At 39.6% G+C, this 27582-nt stretch overlaps 1 protein-coding gene across 1 annotated transcript in view; it reads right to left on the bottom strand.

Annotated features, from left to right (window-relative positions):
* CCDC171 (coiled-coil domain containing 171) overlaps positions 1-27582 on the bottom strand; it is a 118616-nt gene that overhangs the window by 55157 nt on the left and 35877 nt on the right. Inside the window, exons 12-21 of the mRNA XM_063455250.1 lie at positions 26969-27058; positions 24455-24655; positions 23882-24049; positions 21510-21698; positions 19251-19752; positions 18067-18168; positions 15163-15380; positions 14450-14632; positions 10249-10434; positions 5527-5672 (exon numbers count right to left, since the gene is read on the bottom strand). Coding sequence (XP_063311320.1) covers positions 5527-5672; positions 10249-10434; positions 14450-14632; positions 15163-15380; positions 18067-18168; positions 19251-19752; positions 21510-21698; positions 23882-24049; positions 24455-24655; positions 26969-27058 — 1985 coding nt within the window. The remainder of the gene's footprint in view (positions 1-5526; positions 5673-10248; positions 10435-14449; positions 14633-15162; positions 15381-18066; positions 18169-19250; positions 19753-21509; positions 21699-23881; positions 24050-24454; positions 24656-26968; positions 27059-27582) is intronic.

Here is a 27582-nt window from a genome sequence, read left to right on the forward strand (position 1 = left end):
AAAGAGGCAGTTATACAGCAATGTAAAATGAAAAGTAGAGTACTCCAGGGAGTAAATCATCAAGGCCTCAGAATAGTCAGTAACCAGTTGCTGAACTTATGTTGGATACTTCAGGCCAATATGCTCTCCTTCTATTTAAAGTCTTTCTATTTCATGAAGTCATGTTCAATAGGAGCTGATAGGGGATGGATAAAATGATGCAAGGTAATTTTGACAGCCAGTTTGAGTGAAGCACACAATATCTGAGATAAGACATTTACTACTTCCTATGAAAGACAAGAGGACAAAACAATTAAAAAAAAGCATGTTGCCCTGACATATCAGCCTGTAACTAGATCCCATATATGACTTGTTTAAGAATAATGGAAATCAGCGATATTAAATACTTAAAAACACTCCACCCAGTCTCTTGACTTGTAAACAGCCTTTGAGAATCGAGAGTCCCCTAAAGATGTCCTGTCGTGCATTGCATAGCATTTTGATCTCAGGTCTGAGAAAGACTTAAGCAGGGGGAGGCAGTCGCGGTGAAGTAGAGCACACCCACCACTTCCGTTAGCTCATTGGAGCCAACAGATGGAGGCAGCAAACCTCCCTGGCTGTCTGAATGGCAGCTGTAGGGGTGTTTAAAGGGACTTTCCAGTGCCAGGAAAACAAACCCGTTTTATAAAAACTGCAATAATTACACTTGCAGGGTTAAGGGTGATGGGAGTTGGCACCCACACCACTCCAATGGGCAGAAGTGGTCTGGGTGCCCGGAATGTCCCTTTAATTATGATTCCCATAGAAATCAGCACTTTTATAAACTGGTGTGAAAATAGGATACTTCTCACCCATATGTACTTCAGCAAGAGATAAAACCCAGAACAAGATAGAGGGAAAAGAAGAGAAAAAAAATCTAGAAAAATCAAAATAGTGAGTTCCTAAACCAAAAGTTTCTCCCACCTCATTAGGTAAAATAGAACTACCAAATGTACAATCCTGCTTATGAATATATTCTAGGGCAGGGGTTGGCACTCTGAGGTTCTGGACTACATTTCCCCTGATGCCCTTCCAGCATTATGGTTGTAGGAGCATTATGGGGGATGTAGTCCACAGCACCTAGAGTGCCAACGGTTAACAATCCATGTCCTAGGCCAGGGGTCAGCAACCTATGGCCCGTTTGCCATGAATGGAACTCAAGGTGCCTGTGCACTGCACTCGAGGCAGCCAGTGCCAAACAAGCTCTGACAGATCAGGAGTCCCAGTGGGACTTTAGATATCTGCAAGTGCAAACAGAGAGGTGTTTGCAGGTGGTGAGACAATCCACAATTTATGCATTGCAGCAATTAGAGGAAGTAATCTCAGTCCTTGGCAGCTATTCCTGCCCTTGACATGTATGTGGCCAGCTTGGTTCCCACTGGACCCTAGTGAAGTCACCCACACTGCTAGATATACACAGAGCTTCAGAAGAAGCAGCCTCCTTTGTACAAATAATAGAAACAGACCACACACAAACACACAACCCCACTGACAATCCACATACATGCACACAACACCACATTCTCTCACACACAATTCCACAAGCAGTCTGCATACACAACCCACATTCCTAGGTTTCATATACAATACCACTAACTACTCATGAACATATACAATATAACAACCTACCTACACACAAATACAGTGTTACAAAGCAACTGCATCACCAATAAATAACAAGCACAATACAGCAATATACACACCTCAATTTTAAAAAACATAGGACCGGCACGCCAAGATCTTGTTTTGGCACAGTACTGCTAAAAGGTTGCTTCCCCCTGTCCTAGGGAATATATGTGTGTGCTCACCTTCCACTAGTCAATAAATTAAAAGGGACACTGCAGTCATCATAACTTTTTTTAACTGATTAAATTTGTTATGGTGCCTGTGGTTCTTGTGCCCTGGGTTCTGCACCACTAATAAACAATTTACCATACGTAATTTTTTTATGCTGAAAAAGCCCCCCTCGGCTTATACTCAAGTGAGTGTCTGTATTATGGAGACTTACACTGCCATAATACAGACCACACTACACAAATACACACACTACACAAGCACGCACAAACTGCATTCATTATATACACACACACTACACAAACACACACTGCATTCATTATATACACACACTACATTCATTATATACACACACACTACACAAACACACACTGCATTCATTATATACACACACACTACACAAACACACACTGCATTCATTATATACACACACACACACACTACATTCATTAATTATATACACACACACTGCATTCATTATATACACACACTGTAAATAAATATTCAAAAACATGTAACCTACTGATGCCTCAATTAATGCAATTGTATTGGTATCTATTTTTATTTTGAAATTTACCAGTAGCTGCTGCATTTCCCACCCTAGGCTTATACTCGAGTCAATACGTTTTCCCAGTTTTTTGTGGTAAAATTAGGTGCCTCGGCTTATATTCGGGTCGGCTTATACTCGAGTATATACGGTAATTAGTTTAGCAGAGATGCTTGGTGTGCAGGAGCCTGGGTATACTCTGATTCTTGCCATACCAGGGGTAGCAGGCAGTGACACGCTGAGAGAGTCAGCTAAGAGTTCTCAGTCAATCACTGCCCCTTGTCCCTAGTATGAATTGGTATGGTTTGATGCTGAAGCATTAGCCTGTGACATACCATCACTGGAAGCCAGAATGCCATGGACCCATCATCTCTGCTAAACAATGACTAAACCCTTGCTCACTGAATAAATGTCAACTGGATTTTTTTTCTGTGTAGATATGGAATCCAGACAAAATTTCTATTGGGCATATATATGAGCACCCCACCCATGCAATATAGATGCCCCTTTGTGACCGCGGGAAAGCATAAATTTGAGCAGTCTCTTGAAGCAGTATAAGCTGTAAGTATTGCAAGTTAACATGTAAATCTCCCATGTTAAAATTGGTGTAAGGCCCACTGACATTGGGGTACTGCGATGTAGTAGTGGGCTTAACACAATATGGCCATATAGTGGAATTGAATCCCCATATTTGTTTGCCAAGATAGGCGATTTTAAGGAGCTTGGAAAATTGAAAAAGTTTTTTGGGTTTTGTGTGTGCGCTGCTGTTCCTTTAATTGTATTTTGTAACCATTTTAAGAAGTTCATGAAATGGTTATGGTGCCTACAGTGTTTGTTTAAATATGCTAATTTTCGACTCACGTCATTATAGAAATATTGCAACATAAAAAGAAAAGATTAAGGGACCCTGCATAAAATTTAACAAAACTGGATTAACATATTTTTCAAAAAATTTAAAAGGGATTTTCTAAAAGGAAAATTTCAGGCACTATAACAACTTGTGTTCCTTGCTTTAATACTGGTTCATGGACATCCATCTCAGACATATATAATGTCTTACTATTGCAGGGATTTGCAAAAAAATAAAATAAAAAAATAAATAAATAAATACTTCAGCCATAAACCAACCCGAAATTAGGGAGTAACTTCAGTATTGCCATACACATTTATAGGAGAGAAGCTACGAAAATCCTCAGGAATTTATGGAAAATACTGTAATTTCAAATGTGGAGTAATTTTTTTTTAATGCATATCAAAAACACATTTTTAAGGGGGCGGGCCTGATCGCAGCCCAAGATGGCCCCACATTGCTGAAGCTCCTAAGGGAAATCCTTAAACTTAGCGGAAAATCTGACTTCTACTAGCAGACCGTTGGCACAAACCTGCTTACCCTCTTTATGAGGCACCTGGGCACAAGTTGAGCCTGAAAGTGCTTGATTGGGACGTGCATAACTCATGCAAGGCTCCAGCTGCGGCCTTCTGGCACACTCCAGGTGGAGGAGGCGGCCGCTCCTCTGCCCGTGACTAGCAAGCATTGGATCTGCCCTGTTCCTCCCCCCCCCCCCCCCCCTGGACCTGTGGGGGTTATCCTTGTCCCCACTGGTACCCTCGCGTGACTAACAACTGCAAACGGTGTTGCACAGTGCTTAGTAGAGAGTTGAGGCCTACAGAACCAAGATGGCCGCCACGACCAGCCATGCAGAGACGGGTCTCTACCTGGGACGGCCCACCCAAGCTGACCCGCTACTTCAAGCCTTTGACAAGCTATGCGCTCAATTCTGGGCGTAGCTGAGGGATCGGATACCCATCAGTCACATCCCATCAGTCACAGCAGTGTACCTGGGAGCCGACCAACGTCCCGACGCCCAGTAACCAGCCATCACCCCTGCAGCCAACGCTGGATGACTCTGAGAAGGAGGCACAGGAAACTGCAACATAAACGCCGCAGGGAGGTGAGAAGAGCTCGAGGACCGCGACAGACTCACACTCACAGCGCACCGACCATGGCGGCTCAGGGTCACGACCTCGCACGGACCACGAGAACACACCAAACAACCCTGTGTCGCCTGGGTAGTAAATGGATTCCCCCTGGGCAGGGACAGCGGCATGCGCCACGAAAGCCCAACCGACTGGCTCTCACCGACACATCTAGCTGCAGGGGGGCCTCTCCATGCCTCCATGAACCCTCAACTCCTGACGTCCATAGCCCTCCGTCTGTGGGCATCGGCTGAGGGGACAGACTTTCTGCACTGTACTACTAACCTCCCGAATCTATCTTTTTCTTATTTACTTGCTCACTAACCCAGTGGTAGTAATAGCTCATTCTCATGTCACTACATACATTTTGAAGTTTTTCACCTACAATCTTCTGCTGACATGTATTCTACTCTTCCCTAAACCTATTTTTCAACTACTATAAAAAGTGCTGTAAATTATCAAATTATACATTTCCTACTCAATACTCACTTATGCAATGCTTATACTTACACTCTTGTGGAATGTCACTATTTAGCTAATTGTTATGCTATGCACTATCAAAAATAAAGAATAAAAAATAATAATAATAATAATCTGGTACTGTCTGGGTGAGGAAAGTATTGTTTTCTTAACGGTTACTAAATAAATAGGAAAACATGTAGTGTGGTATATTATAAAAGCATATAGGCTTTCTTGTACAGGTTTAGGGACATACTAATTAAAAATAAAAACACATTCTAAAAATATTTTTTTAAAAAAATAGTTTCTTTTTTTAATAAATAACTTATTTACATTATACAAAAATATTTAGGGAGTGAGGAGAATCTGTAGTAGAAATTGTTGAGAAGAGTCTCCTTCTTGTAGCACATGCAGTTCATAGAGGCATTTATGATTTTCACCTAGCATAAAATAATTAAGCCAAAGGACAAATGATTTCTAAAAAGTCAGTGTAAACAGGTTAAAAAATATTTATCGTGGAAAGCACTACTCCTGAAGTTTACTCTATAAAACAAACTTCAGTTCATCAAGCTAGGGAACTGGCCCAGCTGTATCAGTGAATTTTGACAAGACATCAAAAAGCAGATTTTCTTTTATTTGCTAAGGTTTTGCTACCCTAAGCAATCCTCAGCATGAAAGTACAAATTGATCTTGTTTGTTTTTAGTGAAATCCCCATGGTCCTGATGCTCACTTTGCTGCGGTGCACAGAGCAATCTCTGCATTGTGGATACTTTCTTCCAGCCAGCGTTTGTCCTTCTCCAGCTGGGCGAGTTGTCTGTTCACCTGGCGCAAAGATTGATCTTTATTTCTCAGCTCCATCTTAGCCTCAGAGAGACTCTACAAGTAGAACGACCAAGAGGAAAAAAGAAGAAAGTGCACAGTTACTTCTCAGAGCACCAGCATCACTTCAATTTAACCAAGAGCAATGAAAGAAAGTAGAACACAGACTGCCTGGAAGCCAGTCTTGGAATATCATTCACCCAGGTTTCACCAATGTTCTACCAAAATATTGTTGTCTAAGAGTAAAATAAACATAGAACTGCAAACAATAAAAGCATACATATTAAATGAATTGGAAAAATCTCTGTTACTCAGAATATTATATTAAAAGAAAGCTTAAATTCTATACAATGCAAAATGTAATTTCTTAATATATTCACCAATAAATAAATATTTACCGTATTTTTCGCTCCATAAGACGCACCTCACCATAAGACGCACCTAGTTTTTAGAGGAAGAAACCCAGAAAAAAAATATTCTGAACAAACTGTCCCATAGTGTTTCTTACTATGGGACAGTTTGTACAGAATATTTTTTTTCTCCCCTGTCCCATAGTGTCCCCCCTCCCATAGTCTTCATCTCCCCCCCTCCCCATAGTCTTCATCTCCCCCCCTCCCCATAGTCTTCATCTCCCCCCCTCCCCATAGTCTTCATCTCCCCCCCTCCCCATAGTCTTCATCTCCCCCCCTCCCCATAGTCTTCATCTCCCCCCCTCCCCATAGTCTTCATCTCCCCCCCTCCCCATAGTCTTCATCTCCCCCCCTCCCCATAGTCTTCATCTCCCCCCTCCCCATAGTCTTCATCCCCCCCCTCCCCATAGTCTTCAACCCCCCCCTCCCCATAGTCTTCATCCCCCCCCTCCCCATAGTCTTCATCCCCCCCTCCCCATAGACTTCATCTCCCCCCCTCCCCATAGACTTCATCCCCCCCTCCCCATAGACTTCATCCCCCCCCCTCCCCATAGACTTCATCCCCCTCCCTCCCCATAGACTTCATCCCCCCTCTCCCCATAGACTTCATCCCCCTCCCCATATTCTTCTCTCCCATACTGTCCCCCTCCCCTTGTCCCATAATTACTTACCTGTCTTGCAGCGTTGGCCGGCAGCACAGGGCGCACCGCGGTAGTGGAACTTGAATTTCATGTTCCGGTTTCCGGCGGGACAGAAAGGAAGTGCGCACTCAGCTTGTGCACACTTCCTTTCAGTCCCGCCGGAAACCGGAACATGAAATTCAAGTTCCACTACCGCGGTGCGCCCTGTGCTGCCGGCCAACGCTGCAAGACAGGTAAGTAAACCTTCACATTCGCTCCATAAGACGCACAGACATTTCCCCTCACTTTTGAGGGGAAAAAAAGTGCGTCTTATGGAGCGAAAAATACGGTATATATACATAAACCTTTTCATACTTTAACAAATGGTAGGTCAGGGGGTTAAGACTTTGCATGTGGCAGGAGCATGACATGCACATCATTCCACTTTTAACAGCTGTGCACATGCACATTAGACATACTGGATAAACACTTAACAGTCACACTCACAATATTGTTAACAAGACTGTACATCAGGAGTCTGAAAGACAACTTACTTAGGGGAACTGAGCAAATTGCCCTCTTCCATTGGGCTACAGATCTAGACTCCTAGACACACACATATACATATTGCTAGGTGTACTCACACACCCTTTCATACACATAGCTTCATCAAGCAAATTAAATAAGGGCCTGATGCAGGTAAGGACACCAGCAATATGGGGTCTGCGGAGGCATGCCTGGGATTCAGACACACCTCTTTAATCCAGAACAGCCACAGCCAAATTTCCGGTTAGTAAAATATTTGTCTGTAACCAGATTGTTGAAATTTTTTTTTTTTTACTGTTGTGGTTTTTAAAATATATTTCCAATACCGAACTGTAGTTGAGCTCTTTGTTGACAATAACTGACTGACATTGATGCTCTTCTTTACTAAATGTTGCTCACTGACTATGGCTTACTTATCCTTAAAGGACCACTCTAGGCACCCAGACCACTTCAGCTTAATGAAGTGGTCTGGGTGCCAGGTCCTTCTAGGGTTAACCCATTTTTTCATAAACATAGCAGTTTCAGAGAAACTGCTATGTTTGTGAATGGGTTAAGCCTTCCCCTATTTCCTCTAGTGGCTGTCTCACTGACAGCCGCTAGAGGCGCTTGCGTGATTCTCACTGTGAAAATCACAGTGAGAGCACGCAAGCGTCCATAGGAAAGCATTATGAATGCTTTCCTTTGTGACCGGCTGAATGCGCGCACAGCTCTTGCCGCGCGTCCGCATTCAGCCGACGGGGAGGAGAAGAGGAGGATCGGAGGAGGAGAGCTCTCCGCCCACCGCTGGAAAAAGGTAAGTTTTAAACACTTTCCCCTTTCCAGAGCCGGGCGGGAGGGGGACCCTGAGGGTGGGGGCACCCTCAGGGCACTCTAGTGCCAGGAAAACGAGTATGTTTTCCTGGCACTAGAGTGGTCCTTTAATGTGAAGGAAAAAAAAAGAGAAAAGATAAATATTTCTGATACTTTTCTTTACTAATTCAGAAAGCAAATTATCTTTGTCTGCGGATTCTATTGGTACTTTTACTATTTTGCTTTTGGGTAATTCTCCAATTCCCACTTCTACATTCTACCAATTTATTAATGGGTTGTGCAGTTTAGTATGTATATCAAGGGGGTAGGGGGACAGTGCTCTAAATAAAGTAAAGAACATTCTAATGTTCAAACTAAATATATAAATGTTTAATGACAGTGTTCTTCTGAAAGGAATGCAACTAAAAATAGGTAAGAAATAGACAGAAATTCTGAGAATCCAAAAGCAGACATCAAGGCACCCTATAAGACTACCATGGGCAAAGAAGCAACCTCCTGTACAAGAGGTCCTTAAATAGCCCCGTGGCTTAGCATGTGTATAATCATAACTATTCGTTATGTTACAAATGTGAGTATTCTATATTTAATATCACCACAGAAAAACCTGGTATAGGCAGGGGACTTTTCCACGAACTACTCCATAATGTTCTCTTAAAAGGGTACATTGAAATACTTTTTTGTACAGGCAAGCAGAGCAGGACAAAGGCAAAAAGATACAGCACCCAATAAACACTTAGCATCTAGTGTCAGGCAGCAAGCCATCTTGGAATCGGTTTTTGCAAGCCCTTTAAAAATAAATAAAAATTAAATCCAGATTACATGTTTGAGCATAATTAATATTTGCAAAACTAGTATATACTTTTGCACTTTTTTTTTTTTTACAATGTTTGAAATTTTAAAGGGACACTCCAGGCACCCAGACCACTTCTGCCTATTGGAGTGGTCTGGGTGCCAACTCCCACTACCCTTAACCCTGCAACTGTAAATATTGCAGTTTTCATAAACCGCAATATTTACATTGCAGGGTTAACTCCTCCTCTAGTGGCTCTCTACTATACTAGATTTTCTTTTCTTTTATTTTCTAAGGTTTTGCTACCCTAAGCAATCCTCAGCATACTAGACAGCCACTAGAGGGCACTTCCTGGTTTATAGCACAGGTTTTCTGTGCTATATCGTCGCTGGACGTCCTCACACTATGGGAGGGCGGGGGAGGCATTGCCGCGCATGCGCATTAGGTCTCCCCCGCCGGCGGCCGCAATCGGTCTCCCCCGGTGACATGGGCGGGGGAGGAGTGTGGGCGGACCCTAAACCAGCGCAGAGTGACATCGGCGTTGGTCTCAGGTAAGTCACTGAAGGGGTTCTAACCCCTTCAGCAACATGGGATGGTGGGTGGGAGGGAGAGGGGACCCGCAGTTCCTGGAACACGATTTGTTTTCCTGGCACTGGAGTGTCCCTTTAATGGATGCCCCATTAGTCGTTGATCCATAGAAACCTTAGTGCCACAGACACCAGTCAGATAAAACTGCCAAAAGCAGAGGCGGAACACGGTGGCAATGGGGAATGAAGTTCAGTTAATAAATCTAACTTTCCCCACTTCCCCCTCAGGATCTGCCATGGAAGTGGACATGTCAATTTAGGTGGCCCTAACAAAAAAAATATGAAGACTGTTCCACTTTAAAGGGACACTTGACACACCTAAAGCACTCGAGCTGGCTAAAGTTCTTTTTGTGTGAAAACTGAGTCCACTTTTATTAATTTTAGAAATAGTGCAGGTTTAATAATTTTAAAAATTGGCACTTAAATAAATTAATCTTGTTACACAACCCTGGCTGCCAATGAAACAACCTGTTCTGTTACTTTGTTCTCACTGAAGCTAAACCCAAGCGGTAAGCAACAGCCCAGAGCACCCATCTTGCAAAGACTTCTCATTGGGCTGCATAGGGAAACCTGTGATTGGACAGCCACAATACTGATATGCTGGGGATGACTTGTATAGGGTGCACAAAAGAGATTTGCAGCTTCTGCAATTTGTTGCTAAAGGTATTCCCACTGAATCCCATTAACCACTTAGTTTTCATATATTTACTAAAAATAAAGTATTTTTTTCCATTGGCATGTTCTGTTCGTATAGTGAAGTGATGGCAGCAATATATCGTAAAATCTACATTAAAGGGTACCCACATTACAAACACCACGTTATACCATGCGTTCAATTTAATTTTTACTAAAATGAAAACGTGTGGTCACCTTGACAGCCTCTGATAAGGTTTGATTCTTTTCAGCTTCTTGGACTGAAAGTAATTGGATTGTGTTGTTTAGCTCCTGTAACTGTTGGGATTGTTCGTTAAGGAGAATTTGGGCTTGCTTCTCTCTGAACAATGCTTGATGTAGCTCTTCACAAGCCATGTCAAACTTGTTGGAAGGAACCATTTTCTGAAGAATAAGAGTTAACATTTATTACATTAGCCAATGTTTATTACAACAGACTGAAAACAATTACAATCCATAACATTCGGAATATGGGAAAAACAAAATAGCTCATCTTTATTAAACAGGCTCGTTGCAGGTCAGTACTGATAATGTGGAGTATAATCTGTGAAACGCCAACAGGGGGCAGAGGGGGAAGCCTTTAAGCATTGCCCTATATAATATTGAGACCTGGTTTTAATCTGGTAACTGAATAACTATGTGAGCATTATGCTTGCATATAGTCATAAAGCTTACATTATGGTGGTAATTAGGCATCTGAATGCCCTAAAAACAGAAGACTCCTTACAAATACCCTTGATAAAGACCACTTCTACTTACATTTCTTTGACACATTTCTGTAAGTAATAAAAATTTTATTTCTGCTTTTAGAATATTTTTCCAGAATCGGTACAAGCTAATGCAAGACCAAGGACAACATATAATCTCAACTCAGTAGTTCTACATAAGACTCATAACTGCTCCAAATTTACGTAAACGAAAAAGGGAAATAGCTAAAATTTTTATAGTACTACATATATATATATATATATATATATAAAAAAATATACAAACCAGTGCACTCGCTTATTAACTAAACAGTGATTTCAAATCCTAAATAGTACTATTTAAAAACACCTCACCTAGGTAGAAAATAATGGGGGTTTGGTTACATTACATGATCATACATTGCATAAGCCTGCCAACTGAATGGGGTACTTTGATGCAGTTGGCAGGCTTATGCAATGTATGATCATATAATGTAACCAAACCCCCATTATTTTCTACCTAGGTGAGGTGTTTTTAAATAGTACTATTTAGGATTTGAAATCACTGTTTAGTTAATAAGCGAGTGCACTGGTTTGTATATTTTTGTATTTTGGTCCCAGTAGCACCCTGTAATATATGCATGTTTAGGTGAGTGCAGCCCTCCTGACTTTGTGTGTGTGTATATATATATATATATATATATATATATATATATATATATATATATATATATATACATACACACACACACAGAACAAAATTCTAAACGTAACAAAAATAGAAATATAATTAAATGTGTAGGGGTGTGTGAATAGAGAAAGAGATAGGTAGAGAGAGAGATAGAGATAGAGATAGAGATATATATATATATATATATATATATATATATATATATATATATATATATATATATATATATATATATATATATATATATATATTAGGGATCGACCGACATCGATACCGATAATCTGTGAACTTTCAGGCCAATAGCCGATAACTTGCCGATATTATGTACATTTACCATTTTGAAAAAATAAACTATTTCTAAAAGTAAATGCACAAAATATACATGCCACATGTAGTGGATGCAGTGTGTTTAGACAGGGGAGCTGTGTGTGTGTATAGTGAATGCAGTGGGTGTTTGTCTAATGGGGGTATATAATGCAGAGTGAGTGTTTGTGTAGTGTGTGTATATAATGCATAGTGTGTGTTTGTGTAGTGTGTGTGTGTGTGTGTGTATTTAATGCAGAGTGTGTGTTTGTATAGTTTGTGTTTGTGAAGGGATGTAATTTGTGTAAAATGGGCAGGAGGGGAGGCATTTTGTATTTTTAATATTTATATATGTTTTATTTATATTTTAGTCTCCCCTCCCTGCTTGTTACTTGGCCAGGGATGGGGGCTATGGCATTCCCTGGTGGTCCAGTGGCATTGGATGTGCAGTTGGGGGGCCCAGCAGCAAGCTATTACTTACCTCCCAGCAGCTCCTCCAGCTCCCCTGTGTAAATCTCGCGGTCTGCGTGCCGTGCGTTGCCATGGTAACCCGTGGCAACGCTCTGATGGCCACTGGACTCGCAAGATTTACACTGGGGAGCTGGAGGAGCTGCTGGGAGGCAAGTAATAGCTTGCTGCTGGGCCCCCCAAGGACCGCCAGACTTGTAATGAGCCCGGCGGTCCTAGGAGGTATTATCGGCAATATCAGTATCTTTATTGGCCGATACCGATATTGACGAAAGTAACGAATATCGGCCGATAATATCTGTAAAACCGATCATATATTATATATATATATATATATATATATATATATATATATATATATATATATATATATATACACACATATATACATATACACATATACACACACACACGCACACACACCAAAATTATAAAAAACAACACTTTTGTTTTTGCCCCCATTTTTCATGAGCTGAACTCAAAGATCTAAGACTTTTTCTATGTACACAAAAGGCCTATTTCTCTCAAATATTGTTCACAAATCTGTCTAAATCTGTGTTAGTGAGCACTTCTCCTTTGCCAAGATAATCCATCCACCTCACAGGTGTGGCATATCAAGATGCTGATTAGACAGCATGATTATTGATCAGGTGTGCCTTAGGCTGGCCACAATAAAAGGCCACTCTAAAATGTGCAGTTTTATCACACAGCACAATGCCACAGATGTTGCAAGTTTTGAGGGAGCGTGCAATTAGCATGCTGACTGCAGGAATGTCCACCAGAGCTGTTGCCCGTGAATTGAATGTTCATTTCTCTACCATAAGCCGTCTCCAAAGGCATTTCAGAGAATTTGGCAGTACATCCAACCGGCCTCACAACCGCAGACCACATGTAACCACACCAGCCCAGGACTTCCACATCCAGCATCTTCCCCTCCAAGATCATCTGAGACCAGCCTCCCCGACAGCTGCTGCAATGATCGGTTTGCATAACCAAAGAATTACTGCACAAAACTGTCCTCATCGGGGTCTCGACGTGACTGCAGTTCGTTGTTGTAACCGACTTGAGTGGGCAAATGCTCACATTTGATGGCGCCAGGCACTTTTGAGAGGTGTTCTCTTCACGGATGAATCACGGTTTTCACTGTACAGGGCAGATGGCAGACAGCGTGTATGGCGTCCTGTGGGTAAGCGGTTTGATTATGTCAACGTTGTGGATCGAGTCACCCATGGTGGCGGTGGGGTTATGGTATAGGCAGGCGTATGTTATGGACAACGAACACAGGTGCATTTTATTGATGGCATTTTGAATGCACAGAGATAACCAAGGTCCATTGTTGTGCCAGTCATCCATGGCCATTACCTCATGTTGCGGCATGATAATGCATGGGCTCATGTTGCAAGGATCTGTACACAATTCCTGGAAGCAGAAAATCCTAGTTCTTGCATGGCCAGCACACTTACCAGACAGGTCACCCATTGAGCATGTTTGGGATGCTCTGGATCGGCATATATGACAGCGTGTTCCAGGTGCTGCCAATATCCAGCAACTTCACACAACCATTGAAGAGGAGTGGACCAACATTGCACAGGCCACAATCAACAACCTGATCAACTCATGCAAATGAGATGTGTTGCACTGCGTGAGGCAAATGGTGGTCACACCAGATACTGACTGGTTTTCAGGCCCCCCAATACAGTAAAACTGCACATTTTACAGTGGTCTTTTATTGTGGCCAATCTAAAGCATACCTGTGCAATAATCACGCTGTCTAATGAGCATCTTGATATGCCACACCAGTGAGGTGGATAGATTATCTTGGAAACGGAGAAGTGCTCACTAACACAGATTTAGAAACAATGTTTGAGAGAAATACCCTTTTGTGTACAGAGAAAAAGTCTTCGATCTTTGAGTTCAGCTCATGAAAAAATGGGGGCAAAAACAAAAGGGGGTGAGGGGGTATGTGTGTGTGTGTGTATGTATGTGTGTGTGTGTGTGTGTGTCCGACTCCAACATATTTACATATATTTCTATTTTTTATGTAGCCATGAACAGCAATCTACACAGAAAATAAATTTTTCAAATATTAAGAAGATTAAGACAAGACCGCTTAAATGGGTGTACTTTTAGACAGTTTCAGTTCATTCTTTTAGCCATTCAATGCGGTTCTACATATGTACCAACACATTTATAAATCAGAAAAATTACATAGGAATGCTAGATATATTCTATAAGCAATCTATATACTTACAGCATTTCTGAACTGTCTGTTTTGTTCTTTAAGACATTCCAAGGCTTCAGAATTTTTGCGAACTGCATTAAGATTTTCCCTAAACTCTGATAGCTCTAAACGCAAGGATCGCCGCTCCACCTCTCCAGTATATAGCCTTTTTGTAAACTCTGATATTTTCTTCTTCAAAACACCCAAGCCTTTCTATTTAAAAGGACAGTATTTAGACCAAGTACCAATATGTAAATCAAAGTTTGTTTTGGTCATCTGTTCAAAAATATAAATCATATAATAACCATATTCAAGGTTTACCTACAAGTTGGTAAAAATAGACATTCATAGCATTTTTTTATTTTAATATGAAATTGCTAGTCATTTGGAATAAAAATCAAGAAAACACAACTACATGTGTGATGCTACAAGAACAAAAATACGTAAAATAGAGAGCAAACCTTAATACAGCACTAGCTTGTATCCAAAGCATGGGCAATGCAATATAACAATGTCTTATAATATGCAAGAATTGCAGTTAGGAGATATCACAGACTTCTTCTTGCACAAAAATCACTACTTCAAAACAAGCATGTAAAACTAATATATTATTTATAAAGTACAGCAGATGCCATGGAGGATTTTTTTGAATAATATTTTATAACTTTTTGCTGATAATAAGATACCTTAATCATTCTTGTAGAGGTCTTAAAATGTATTTACATTTTTTTTAGCCTACATACCATAACGGAACGTGTGTTGTTCAGTTCAGCATTTGTTGTTTGAGAGTCAAGTCTGCAAAGTCCACGGGCCAGTCTTTGGATCAAAGAAGCAGAGTCTGTGTGAGTCCCACTTCTGTCCCAGCCGACTGTGCTATACCCCATCTCAACACTCAGCTTCCTCATCAACTTGGAGAAGGAATTCCTGGCACATTTTATTAGATGATCCTGAGAATTTGATTCTAGGATGCAAAGGTAACATGTTATATACACTGAAAGGTAATCAGAAATTTCTATGAAACCTTATTTACTATATATATATATATATATATATATATATATATACACACACACACATACACACATACATACATACATACACCCACACACACACACACACACACATTTCTACATAAAATATATCAAGGTACAATATTTACTAAATATCTACTTAGAGGGACTCACTTCCCTCAAAACTTCATCTTAAGAAGCTGCATTAAGCTGGAGTCCCTACGAGAAGATTTTCTTTTTGGGGATTTTTACCTTAGATGATCTCTTCTCCCTCTTCTGCTTGGCCACAGTATTGAGCAGAGAAGGTAATAATTTGGGCGTTAGTGATTGGATGAAAGAATCAGCTGTCATGCTCAGTGGAATTTACCAATTTGTAAATTTACCAGCTAGGCACCATAACCATAACATGTATATATAAAGGTTATTGTTTCATTAGACTGTGATGCAGTCTTTTCCATGAGTCCCCGAGGCACCCGCTTGCCAGAATTGCTAATGTAGAAGTTCCACTTTTGGTTAAGCAATGTCAGTTTCAGCTGACAATTTATCAAAGCCCACCTGTCATACATGAAGTCACATCATTTATAAATATAAATAAGGTTTTGGGTGAAATTAAATAAAATGTACGATTATAAAAGGAACAGATCCATCCAGCGAATGTATATACTTATCACAGAAGAAAATATGTGTGAGTTCTGATGTCTATTAGTGTAACTAAATGTGCACTCTCAGAATAAAAGTATCAGTTGTGGTTTTGAAGATATAATATGACTTTAGTTAAAGGTTAATTATCCTAAGCAGTAGAAACAACTATTAGTCATCAGACAGACTAGGGTCAGGGCTAATAACATATTAGGTAGAGAGCAGAGAGCAGTCAAATGCGTGGATATTTAATCCAGGGTGTAACGGAGCCCTAGTCCTAGCAGGGACTCTCCTCTGCTGGTTTTTCCAACATACACTCAGGAACAAGTAGAATACTCCAAGGGAACAGGCAAACACCGGAAAATACTCCAGGAATCTTCCACAACCTCCCCAGCAACTGGACTACACTCAGCTCTGGGGGTATAACGGATTTTAATGGAGCCACACACGGTCTTTTATGTAAATCCCCATGGGGTTTCCTGATACACATTCCAGGGGCATTCCCCACTGGACCTGAGAGCAGACTGAGACATGTACAATCATAATCACCGCAAAACCAACAGTTCCCCACAAGATACCCCCTTAAATCCCATATCCCCGGATAGCCTGGGTCTGAGCGCCCAATATATCCGAAAAGCATTCAGGTCCGACGAAATGCAGCCGAAACGCCACCGGGGTATAGTTTAGACCGACCGCACACGAGGTGCCTGCCCAAAAAGGTGCTTGGAATGTTCAGGTTATTGCGGTTGGTGGAGGTGTGAACAAAGGTTACAGGGGTTAACCCCAATGACTAGCTCTGGTGGTATAATCCCCGACTGGGATATGAAGGGTCTGGATCTGAAACAGCAGCAGGATGTAGATGAAGAGTGGAATAAAATATACTGGAACTAAAGTATATCAAAATATAAGCTTTATTAGTATAAAAACAACATGAAACAAGTATCCAAAGTCACTTTACACATTTCACCCAGGAATGGTTTTCTTTTGAAGAAGCACTTTCCTGGGTGAAACGCGTACAGTGACTTTGGATACTGGTTTCATTTTGTTTTTATACTAATAAAGCTTATATTTTGATATACTTTAGTTCCAGTATATTTTATTCCACTCTTCATCTACATCCTGCTGCGGTTTCAGATCCAGACCCTTCATATCCCAGTCGGGGATTATACCACCAGAGCTAGTCATTGCTCTGGATATTGTCAGTAGAATACAGTCTTCCTTTACGTATATTTAAATATTTGATATACTATACCATGGAGTTATTTTTCGATTATATCTTCTCTACATGACTAATGAACACTGAGAGGCTACTGCAGTCAGAATCAATATATCCTTAGACAGGGATTATACCGTCCAGGCGTTTACCAGCAGAGCTCTCAGTAGCTCTCTAAACTATGAGTTGGCACTTTATAAAATTTTATTTCACTTTTTACACAGTTGACAAAGTGCACTATTATTTTTTGTATTTCTCTCTCTCTTTGACCTATAAAAACAGTATGTATGTATGTATGTATGTATGTATGTATGTATGTATGTATGTATGTATTTGTAAATTAGCATAAGAATTGAACACAATATAGTAGCTGAAATTATTCACCTTATTTGGTGCGGTTTACCCCACTTTCTTTATTTACTCAGATCTTTTCGCTTGCTAATTTTTCCTGCTTCCAACAGATGAAATTCAAGAACGGACTGTACACTTGCTGCCCAATATATCCCACCTCTTGGCAGGTGCCATTGTAATGACATAATCAGTTATTCACTTTACTAGTTGGTATTTTTAATGTTGTGGGTAACGGTGTATATGCATCACAACTGCATTTAAAGCTCATTTGCTAGAAGCCTTTAATGTTATCTATGAAGATCCAGGAGATGGTTGTAGTTCTTCTAATGTCATAACCACGAATGAATGTTGTATGCTAAATAGATTTATATTTTGCTTCATGTGTAGTCCATTTTAGACAAAATAACTATTTCTGAAAGAGCAGTGATTATTACCTGGCTTATCTAAAACTTCAAGCAACTCCGACATTGAATACACTACAGCGTTAAGCAGGTCTGTGCTAGTAAACCATGTCCAAGCTTCCTCATCTTTCTGTCCTGCTCCAGAAGAAAGAAGGAGAGTCAACAATTTAGAATATTTCAAATGAAATTACATTCAATATTAAGTATTTAACAATGCTCTTTATATTCTACTTGCACTGAATTTATTTAGAAAACAAAGAAAAAAATAAAATTAAATATAAAGAACCTAATTTATATACATTTCTATGGAAGGAATACTTAACATATCACAGTCTTGAACAATAGACACAAAACTATACAGGAGGTGTCAATGATACAAATAAACGTAGATGTTCCCAATAATGCACAATTCTTCAACAGCCAATATTTTTTTCAAAGGGATGCAGCAATTTTCCCATAAACCTTACTGCTGAGGGACAGACATGAGAAACCAGATTAGAATAGAGGATAGGACCAGAAGACAAAATGAGAAAGGGCCAAGGGTCATTGGTTTAACATCAATGTGCCATTTCCTCCAGGCACTTGTCATTTCATGAGAAGTTTGTAACTTTTTGTTAAGATGAAAAAAAAAATATATATATCTGTCCACAGGAGTAACCAATAGCGAATCAGGAAGAATGGGAAAATGACAAGGTGGACGAGCAAGAAGATATGGTAGGAGAATGGGTAATACATGTGCTAATATGTAAAACTGGGCTAGTGGTTTTACTAAACAAACTTTTTCAATAGATAATGCAGGATATGCATTTCAAATATATATTGCATTAAAAAGTAGATCTCTCTTGGTAAAGGTTCGGTGGGTAAAATGAAAACAGTTATGGCTATATTTACAACATTGCAAGTTAATTTCAGGATTTAATCTATGAATGCTTAAATACATGCAGTTTATAATCAATCATAAAAAGTGCATCAGAATAGTACACAAACAATGTATCCATTGCCGGTAAGTGCATTTAGCCACAAGAGGTCAAGAAGTCTATACATTTTCTACGTCTAAAAATTGTCGGCAGTAAATATTGAATTACTTTACAAAGTTGACCACTATACTGATGGGACTTTTACTGACAATTTCTACTGTATATATTCAATTATAATTAGCTTCTTTTTGAACACACAAACTGGTTCCACAACTCTACTCATTGATTCATTCATCTTACCCAATGTGTATTTTTTCTGAGCTCCTCCAACGCACACAAGCAGTCCAGCGCTCTTTGTGAAACTATCCATCCAAGTAAATAATGATCTACTATTTTTGCCAAGTTGTCGAAATCTGTTCGCTGCCAACACTGCAATCACCCCTTTCCGAAATATATATTTCATGCTTCTAAGATGTTCTAACTTCACTTTAGCATCATTCGGTTTCTTTTCTTCAGTGTCTGACAAAGCCTGTACAAGGCTTCCTATTTCCTTTTGAACATCAATGAAGGAGTTTACTTGAGTTTGAAGATAATCTCTCTGAGCAGCCAAAAAACATGTCCTACTGTACAAAGGATACAATGCACCTGCAATAAGTGTGCAGGCCGCAAGAAGTGATTTGTGGTTCTTCTGACTGTTTATCAGTACATTTTTAATGTTCACATTTTCAAAAGCCATCTGATTCTTTGTTTTTTCAAAAACAGCAATTTTGGATTCTGATTTTTGTGCCACACGTTGAAATTTCTGTAGAAATAAAAAAAAAAATTAGAATAAAAGGGTTGCATTATTCTCTCTTAATCAAATGTTATTACATATTAAAAGCAGTGCTAAAAACAATGTTTCGGTTTCCGTTCATTTCAGATCGTTAAATTAATCTACCATATGTTCAATAAATACCATTGAAGAAGCCACTTGTTATGTGACAACCAGTACAATTCAAGAGAAGACTAAAAGGAGTAGGTGGAGGAAAAATATAAAGATGGAGATGATGAAAATAAATACAGGCATGTGGAACAAATTGGAGACCACACGGAAGAAATTGTGAATTCAGAACTGCAAACAAATACAGAGCTGTATTCACATACAATGACACACAAATACTGACACCAGACACAAACATCTCTACATTCACACACTTGGACTAGACACAAATACATTGCTGCATTCACACTCAGTTGTATTACACAAAAATATATGCTTGCATTCACACACTGTTACTACAAATACACACATACATCCACACTACAGATACAAACACACATACATCCATACATACAAACATTTGCATTCACTCTTATTTTAAAGCACACGCTGTATAATCCCTTACATAATAAATGTTATTTGTAAAATGTACCTAAAGAGAGACTACCAGAGGTTTAATTTTAAATTTCATTTACACATGATTGATAAACCACAAGCACTAAATAGGAGTTTCTCTCCCCCCCCCCCCCCCCCACAATAACTACACATAATGTCACAAACTATACCCACCTTGGAAGTGTTATCCCTGGTAATCCGGTAGAGATGTAATGTGTTCTGCACCTATACCATGGGTGGCTGCCACTTTCACAGTTTCTCTGTAGTTCTCAGCACTCATTCAATGACTCATTGAGATGTACCATGGAACTGTGATTGAGAAAAGTGAACTGCATCCAATATAGGCACAGACCACAACGTTCCCTCAAGAAAGTGAGGGTGCCCAGAGCTGATTTCTTGATCTCCTTGTCGGCTCAGGGAGGGCTCCCTCACAGACAAAGCCAACTCTCCAGACTTTAACAGGGGCCTATGCTATGTGATTGGTAATCAAGATCTGAGCGCCATTCTTCCATGAATGCGGGTAACATACCTCCCAACATTTCAAGTAGACAAAGGACACTTTGATTTTAGAGGTGTGCATGAAGGTGTGACCAGTGGTGAGGCTGTTCTGACAAATTATAGGTGACTTACCAATTACAATTTATTGAACTCAAAGGTAATTTAGAACTCGTACAATGTAATTTAATTACACTGACTGGTGTCAGACTGATTCCTGAACACAATTATTTTAATTTAAAGACACATTACTTATTACATTTTTATTGAGCTGTGGTAAAAAAAATAATAACAAAAAAACAAAAACACCAGCAATAAAGATCACCTAGAAAAAGAGGGACATTAGGATAGAAAAGAGGGACAGAGGGATTTGGGCCCAAAATATTGACTGTCCTTCCTAAATAAGGACAGTAGCTGTTGTCCTAAACATCTTCCTAGCAGTCTGTTCCTTTCATCTATGCTATGCATTTACATTACAGACACCCACCTGATCAACTGAACTCTCCACACAGCACTGTAAGGGGGCCTAAAGTAAAGGGACACCGGCCCCAGTAACATTGAACCTAACAGCCAGTTCGTACGCTAAATAAAATGCTAAATAAATACACAAGCTTTTAAAAGTCATAACCAGCTTTCAAACGTTTTTCTTGACACCTGTGGTCTACAGTTTTGTTACTACTGTTAAGTACCTGTACTTTGGCTTTAGCCTCCTGAAGGAGAGTAGAGTATTTCAGTTCCATATCTTTTCTCTGCTTTTGCCAATCACTTTCCCGTGCTTTTATCTGTTCAGACAGTTTTTGGAGAGTGTTTTTATGGTTTTTCTTCAGGCTTTGCAAAATATCATCCTTGTTCTTGCAAGAATATTCTAGTTGGACAGCCTAAACAAATGAGAGAAATATATGTAACAATCACACACAAAAAAAAAAAAAAAAAAAAAAAACACATTTGATGTTGATTTACTCTTTGTAATTATTTAATAATTTTTATAGTGTTCAGGTGCGTGGAGTGTCCCTTTTATTTAAAGGGACACTATAGTCACCAGTGCAACTACATGTATTCCTGACCATATAGTGTTAAAGGGACACTATAGTCACCTGAACAACTTTAGCTTAATGAAGCAGTTTTGGTGTATAGAACATGCCCCTGCAGCCTCACTGCTCAATCCTTTGCCATTTAGGAGTTAAATCCCTTTGTTTATGAACCCTAGTCACACCTCCCTGCATGTGACTTGCACAGTCTTCCATAAACACTTCCTGTAAAGAGAGCCCTATTTAGGCTTTCTTTATTGCAAGTTCTGTTTAATTAAGATGTTCTTATCCCCTGCTATGTTAATAGCTTGCTAGACCCTGCAAGAGCCTCCTGTATGTGATTAAAGTTCAATTTAGAGATTGAAATACAATTATTTAAGGTAAATTACATCTGTTTGAAAGTGAAACCAGTTTTATTTTCATGCAGACTCTGTCAATCATAGCCAGGGGAGGTGTGGCTAGGGCTGCATAAACAGAAACAAAGTGATTTAAGTCCTAAATGACAGTGAATTGAGCAGTGACATTGCAAGGGAATGATCTATACACTAAAACTGCTTTATTTAGCTAAAGTAATTTAGGTGACTATAGTGTTCCTTTAACATGACCATCTAGCCCCCCTGGGCTCCTCATGCCTCCATAAATATAGTAAAAATCTTACTGTATTCAAGCCAGAAGCATAATCTGCTTGCTGTTAGACTCAGGAAAAACAAGCAGTCTGATGACATGTGATAGCCTGATCCAATCACAGTGCTTCCCCATAGGATTGGCTGAGACTGACAAGGAGGCAGATCAGGGGCAGAGCCAGTATGATTCAAACACAGCCCTGGCCAATCAGCATCTCCTCATAGAGATGAATTGAATCAATTAATCTCTATGAGGAAAGTTCAGTGTCTGCATGCAGTGGGAGGAGATACTGAATCACAGGATGCTCGTGCACAGCAGCTCTGAGTGGATGGAGGTATATTATGCCTCCATCAACTCAGAAGTCCCTCTGGTTCACTCTGAGTGACTGCAACTGGAGGTGTTTCTAGCTTTCAATGTAAACACTGTATTTTTTTTTTTTTTAGAAAATAAAATGTTTACATGAGAAAGGCTGCAGGGAGCTATAGTTCTCACCTGAACAACCTCATTAAGCTGAAGTTGTTCAGGTGACTATAGTGTCCCTTTAAGGAGACTCAACTATTCTCATACATCGGAGTTGATTCAGCCGCAGTCCCAGAGTTGTAGAGATAAAAAGGGAATAGGGAGAACACATAGAACGTGCATTTTGTAAGAATGATACTGCCGTACAGAACAAAATTTATACAGAATACAGATTAAGGAACAGTACACACATAAAAATATAGTGCATAGTCACCAGAATAACTACAGCTTAATGTAGTTGCTCTGATCTCTATAGAATGTCCCTGCAGGCTTTTCAATGTAAACACTGCCTTTTCAGAGAAAACAAAACAAAACATTACTGCCTATTAGCACCTCTAGACAATCTCTAGAGGTGCTTCCTGGGTCAGTGTTGCACAATGTGCAGCACTGACTTTCAGGGTCTACACTCTGCATGGAGGCGCTGAACAATCCACAGAGATGGTGATAGTCAATGCAGATTGGCGCAGCACAGCATTTTGCAGTAGCCTCCCAATGATTTCCTGTGAGAAAGCATTAGGTTAACAGAGATCGGCAATTTTGATGATCTCAGCCAAGGAGGCGGAAAGGGGCAGAGCCAGCCCCAACAAAAGAGCAGGGCAGGGGAATTAAGGTTAGTAAACTCTCCTTTCTCTTAGGTAACAGGGGGCCGGAAACCTAAACATTGCTTTCACAGCTATAGTGACAGGAATACATTTTTGTATTCCTGTCACTATAGTGTTCCTTTAAGGAAAATATAGAGAACTTTACGCTCCATTAACCTGCCAAAAATATATAAAAATTAAATTTTTCCTATAAGTAAGCACAGCATTGCCTATAGCATATAATCTATTGCAGATATTTAAAATAACATTTTTATTTTAAGATTTATAACAGACAGATACAAATATTACCTTTTCATTTGCTTGGTTAAGGTCTGAGATCAGGGTATCAACATTTTCTTGCAATACTGTGCAAAGCTCCGACCATGAGAAATTACTGAACATGTTCTCTGGATGTTTTATAATCACACAACCTGCTACTAAACGTTGGTATAAGCTGTGGAGGAATGTTAGCTTCTCCTGCAAAAAAAAATAAAAATAATGTTAATGTATCTTAAAACGGACTAATTAACTTCTCAGGCCTATGCAGAAGGGATTTTGAGGAGCATGGTGCTTGCACAAGTCTTGATGTTGATTTTCCTCATGTTTCACAGGGCATCCAAACACTAAAAGGATACATCACATCTTGCCCTAATTATGCAGTTATAATATTTAATAAAAACACACGTTAAAACGTATCCTACAGACTAGGAAGAAAGGATAATGTTGACTATTATGTTGAATGAAATATAATCGGAATAATTAATTCATCCTCTATGTTACCATTTCCATTCCAGCACCTTCAATTTCAATACACATAAGCACAGTAACAGTTTTTTTGTTTTGTTTTTTTCTTTCTTTTCAAGGAGGCTCACTTATTAATACCTCTGCATCCTTCTGGTAGACATGGGCTTGCTTATGAATTTCAGATCCCATTTCCATAACTGCATTCTTCTCTGCCTCCCAGGCATGACACACCTTCTCCAGATCTTTCTGATAATTTACTATTTGAGACTCTGCATTGGAACATTTAGAACGCAAACAATGTAGCTCTTTTTCGGCATTCGCCACATCAGATTCGGCTTTCTGCAGAGCAAAAAGCATTAGCATCACTTTAAAGAATTTACTGCTAATTAAATACAAAATAAATACTTTGCATGATATCAACAGTGTTGTAAGAACAGATGATTTAAAATGCATAACCCTGCTTTTGTATAGTCGAAACAAAAACAAAAAAAATTTTAAACTAAAGAATAAAGTCAAGTAAAATGGTATTTGTCACTTGACAAGACTTGACTTGGAAGAGACAAATGAAATGGGACTGTTGTCAAGGTTACTTTTCAAACATGAGTTTTTTTTGTTTTTTTACAATAAACTTTTTACATTTTTATCCCTAATCCAAACGGCCAAATGGTAATTATACATATATCAAAGTTGCAGTTATATGAACATTCCATTGCTAATAAGCATCTGTCACAAAAAAGAAAATAGAAAGGGGAATAATAAAGGAAAAGAAGGTATGAGAGTAGAAAATAGAGGGTAGGGAGGATAGAAATCCAAACATACAAAATGATGCCCTGCGCTCAAACTCCCTCTACTCCTGGGCGGCAGATGGGCTTAATTTTGCATGTTTGCTTTTGGATTGTACAACCATGTCACAGTGCTGACACCAACCCCACGTGTTCCCCACTAAGGGTTAACCCCTTAAGGACACATGACATGTGTGACATGTCACGATTCCCTTTTATTCCAGAAGTTTGGTCCTTAAGGGCTTAAAGGAGCACTATAGGGTCAGGAACACAAACATGTATTCCTGACCCTATAGGGTTAAAACCCACCATCTAGCCCCCCTTGCCTCCCTAAATATAGTAAAATCTTACTTGTATTCAAGCCTGAAGCTGCAGGCTTTGTCCCCGTTTTCTTTTGATCTGTCCACTGCCTGCTGACATCAGCAGAAGTGGTAGCCTGATCCAATCACAATGCTTCCCCATAGGATTGGCTGAGACTGACAAAGAGGCAGATCGGGGCAGAGCCAGCACAAGTCAAACACAGCCCTGGCCAATCAGCATCTCCTCATACAGATGAATTGAATCAATGAATCTCTATGAGGAGAGTTAAGTGTCTGCATACAGAGGGAGGAGACACTGAATGTTTGGATGGAGGGTGGAGCCTGGCCTTGACAGGGAGCGGAAGCCATTTCACCTCGCTCCGTACTATTCTCCCACCAAAGCTTGTTTCGAGCTCCCCCTGAGAGGTTACACAGTACCTGGCTCCTTCGTTTCGGAGCTCTTTGAAGTTGGGTTTGTCCTACCTCATGGGCTATAGCTCCACACATATGGTCAACACCCTCCCCACCTACCCCCCGCAGCCCCCATGGCTAGGTTTGTCCTAGCTGATGGCCTGATAATGTACCTACTTGTATTCATGATCATGTTAACTACCTGAAATGCTGGGTTTACCATATCCGTTAAACACATTCCACAGACTACTCCCTACTAACTGTAAAATCTTCCTACAAAAAATAGTTAGTTGGATTACCATGTCTCTGTAAATGCTACTGCTACCTTTTATTTGTATGTACCACACAGTAAGTATGTTTCACTCATGCAACTGTACGCTATCTAAACATTGACGTGAACAATTGATAATAAAAACAGATTGTAAAAAAAAATTAAAAAATATGTGGAAAATATATCATGGGTCATTTGTCTGACTGCTGACATGCATACCTTTAAAGGACACTCTGGGCAAAATAACATACTCTCAATTAAGTTGTTATGGTATGAGGAGATTCTGGGCACCATCCTACTGTAACAGGTTAAATCAATGATGCACATCTGGCTTCTGCAAAAGCCAAATGAGGACCCCGCTGGCCATTCATGATAGAGTGCCAGCTGACCGCTCTCAGTCAATGAATGCAACCCACTGCATAGAACTATGCACAGAATTTACTCTTTTTCCTCGGCTAGCTAATGACACCCCAAAACACTGAAGAAGTCATGGTGTTTGGAGTAACCCTTTGATAAGTGTAAGAAAGTGCGTGGAGCCTTCATACACCCCTATAACTTCATTGTGTTGAGTTGGTTACGGTGCCTGGAAGGTCCTTTAAATATCATGTGTAAGGGTTGGAACATGCAGTGTATGCACACAGATACACACACAGTCTCAGAAATAGACCAACAGACCTCAATATCGCACCCAAAAGGTTGCCTGTATAATAGGACAATGCTCAAGAGTCTTTAAAACAATCAGAAACGCTACAAAGCAAAACTAAAAATTATTTAGATTAATATAGATATTTTAATAATTATTTGTGATGGCACCATCTCAGGTTTTAGGTAAAATATGTACGTCGATATTTGAAATGTTTAGGGGAAAGACTGGAGAAGTGTTCCATACCTCAAGATTGGTGTGCAACGACTGTATTATCACTTTGTAAGACTCCAATTCTGCACTCATCTTCTCACAAACACGCTTTGTGGCTTCATGCTGAATGAAAGTTAGAAAAATTTGAATTACGTGAAATTAACAAAAATATATTTAATTGTGAATAGTTGTAACAAAACTCTGTCTTACCACTAATAAACTCATAAAAAACAAATTTTAAAAAAAAATAAAGTTTTTATGGTTGTGGGAACTGCTCTGCCTGTGCAAAAACAGGGGGGATAAAAAACGTCAGTGAAAAGTAAAAACTTTTAAACACCCACAAGAGAATCAGGATTGCAAAATGAAACAGTTAATAACTGATAATATGTGCCCTTGTGGAGCTGTATATGTGGAAAAGACAACTCGTCCCCTACAATACGGAAACAAAAATGACATTTATAAAAACTGGAGAGGAGAAGATTTAAATAAAATAAAAGATAGAAATTCAATGGATCTTCAGGAGAGATATATATATATATATATATATATATATATATACACACACATACACACACACACACACACACACACACACATACATACATACACACACACACATATATACACACACACACACGCTATACTAT

Source organism: Pelobates fuscus, chromosome 5, assembly GCF_036172605.1.
Source record: "Pelobates fuscus isolate aPelFus1 chromosome 5, aPelFus1.pri, whole genome shotgun sequence".
Taxonomy (NCBI): Eukaryota; Metazoa; Chordata; class Amphibia; order Anura; family Pelobatidae; genus Pelobates; species Pelobates fuscus.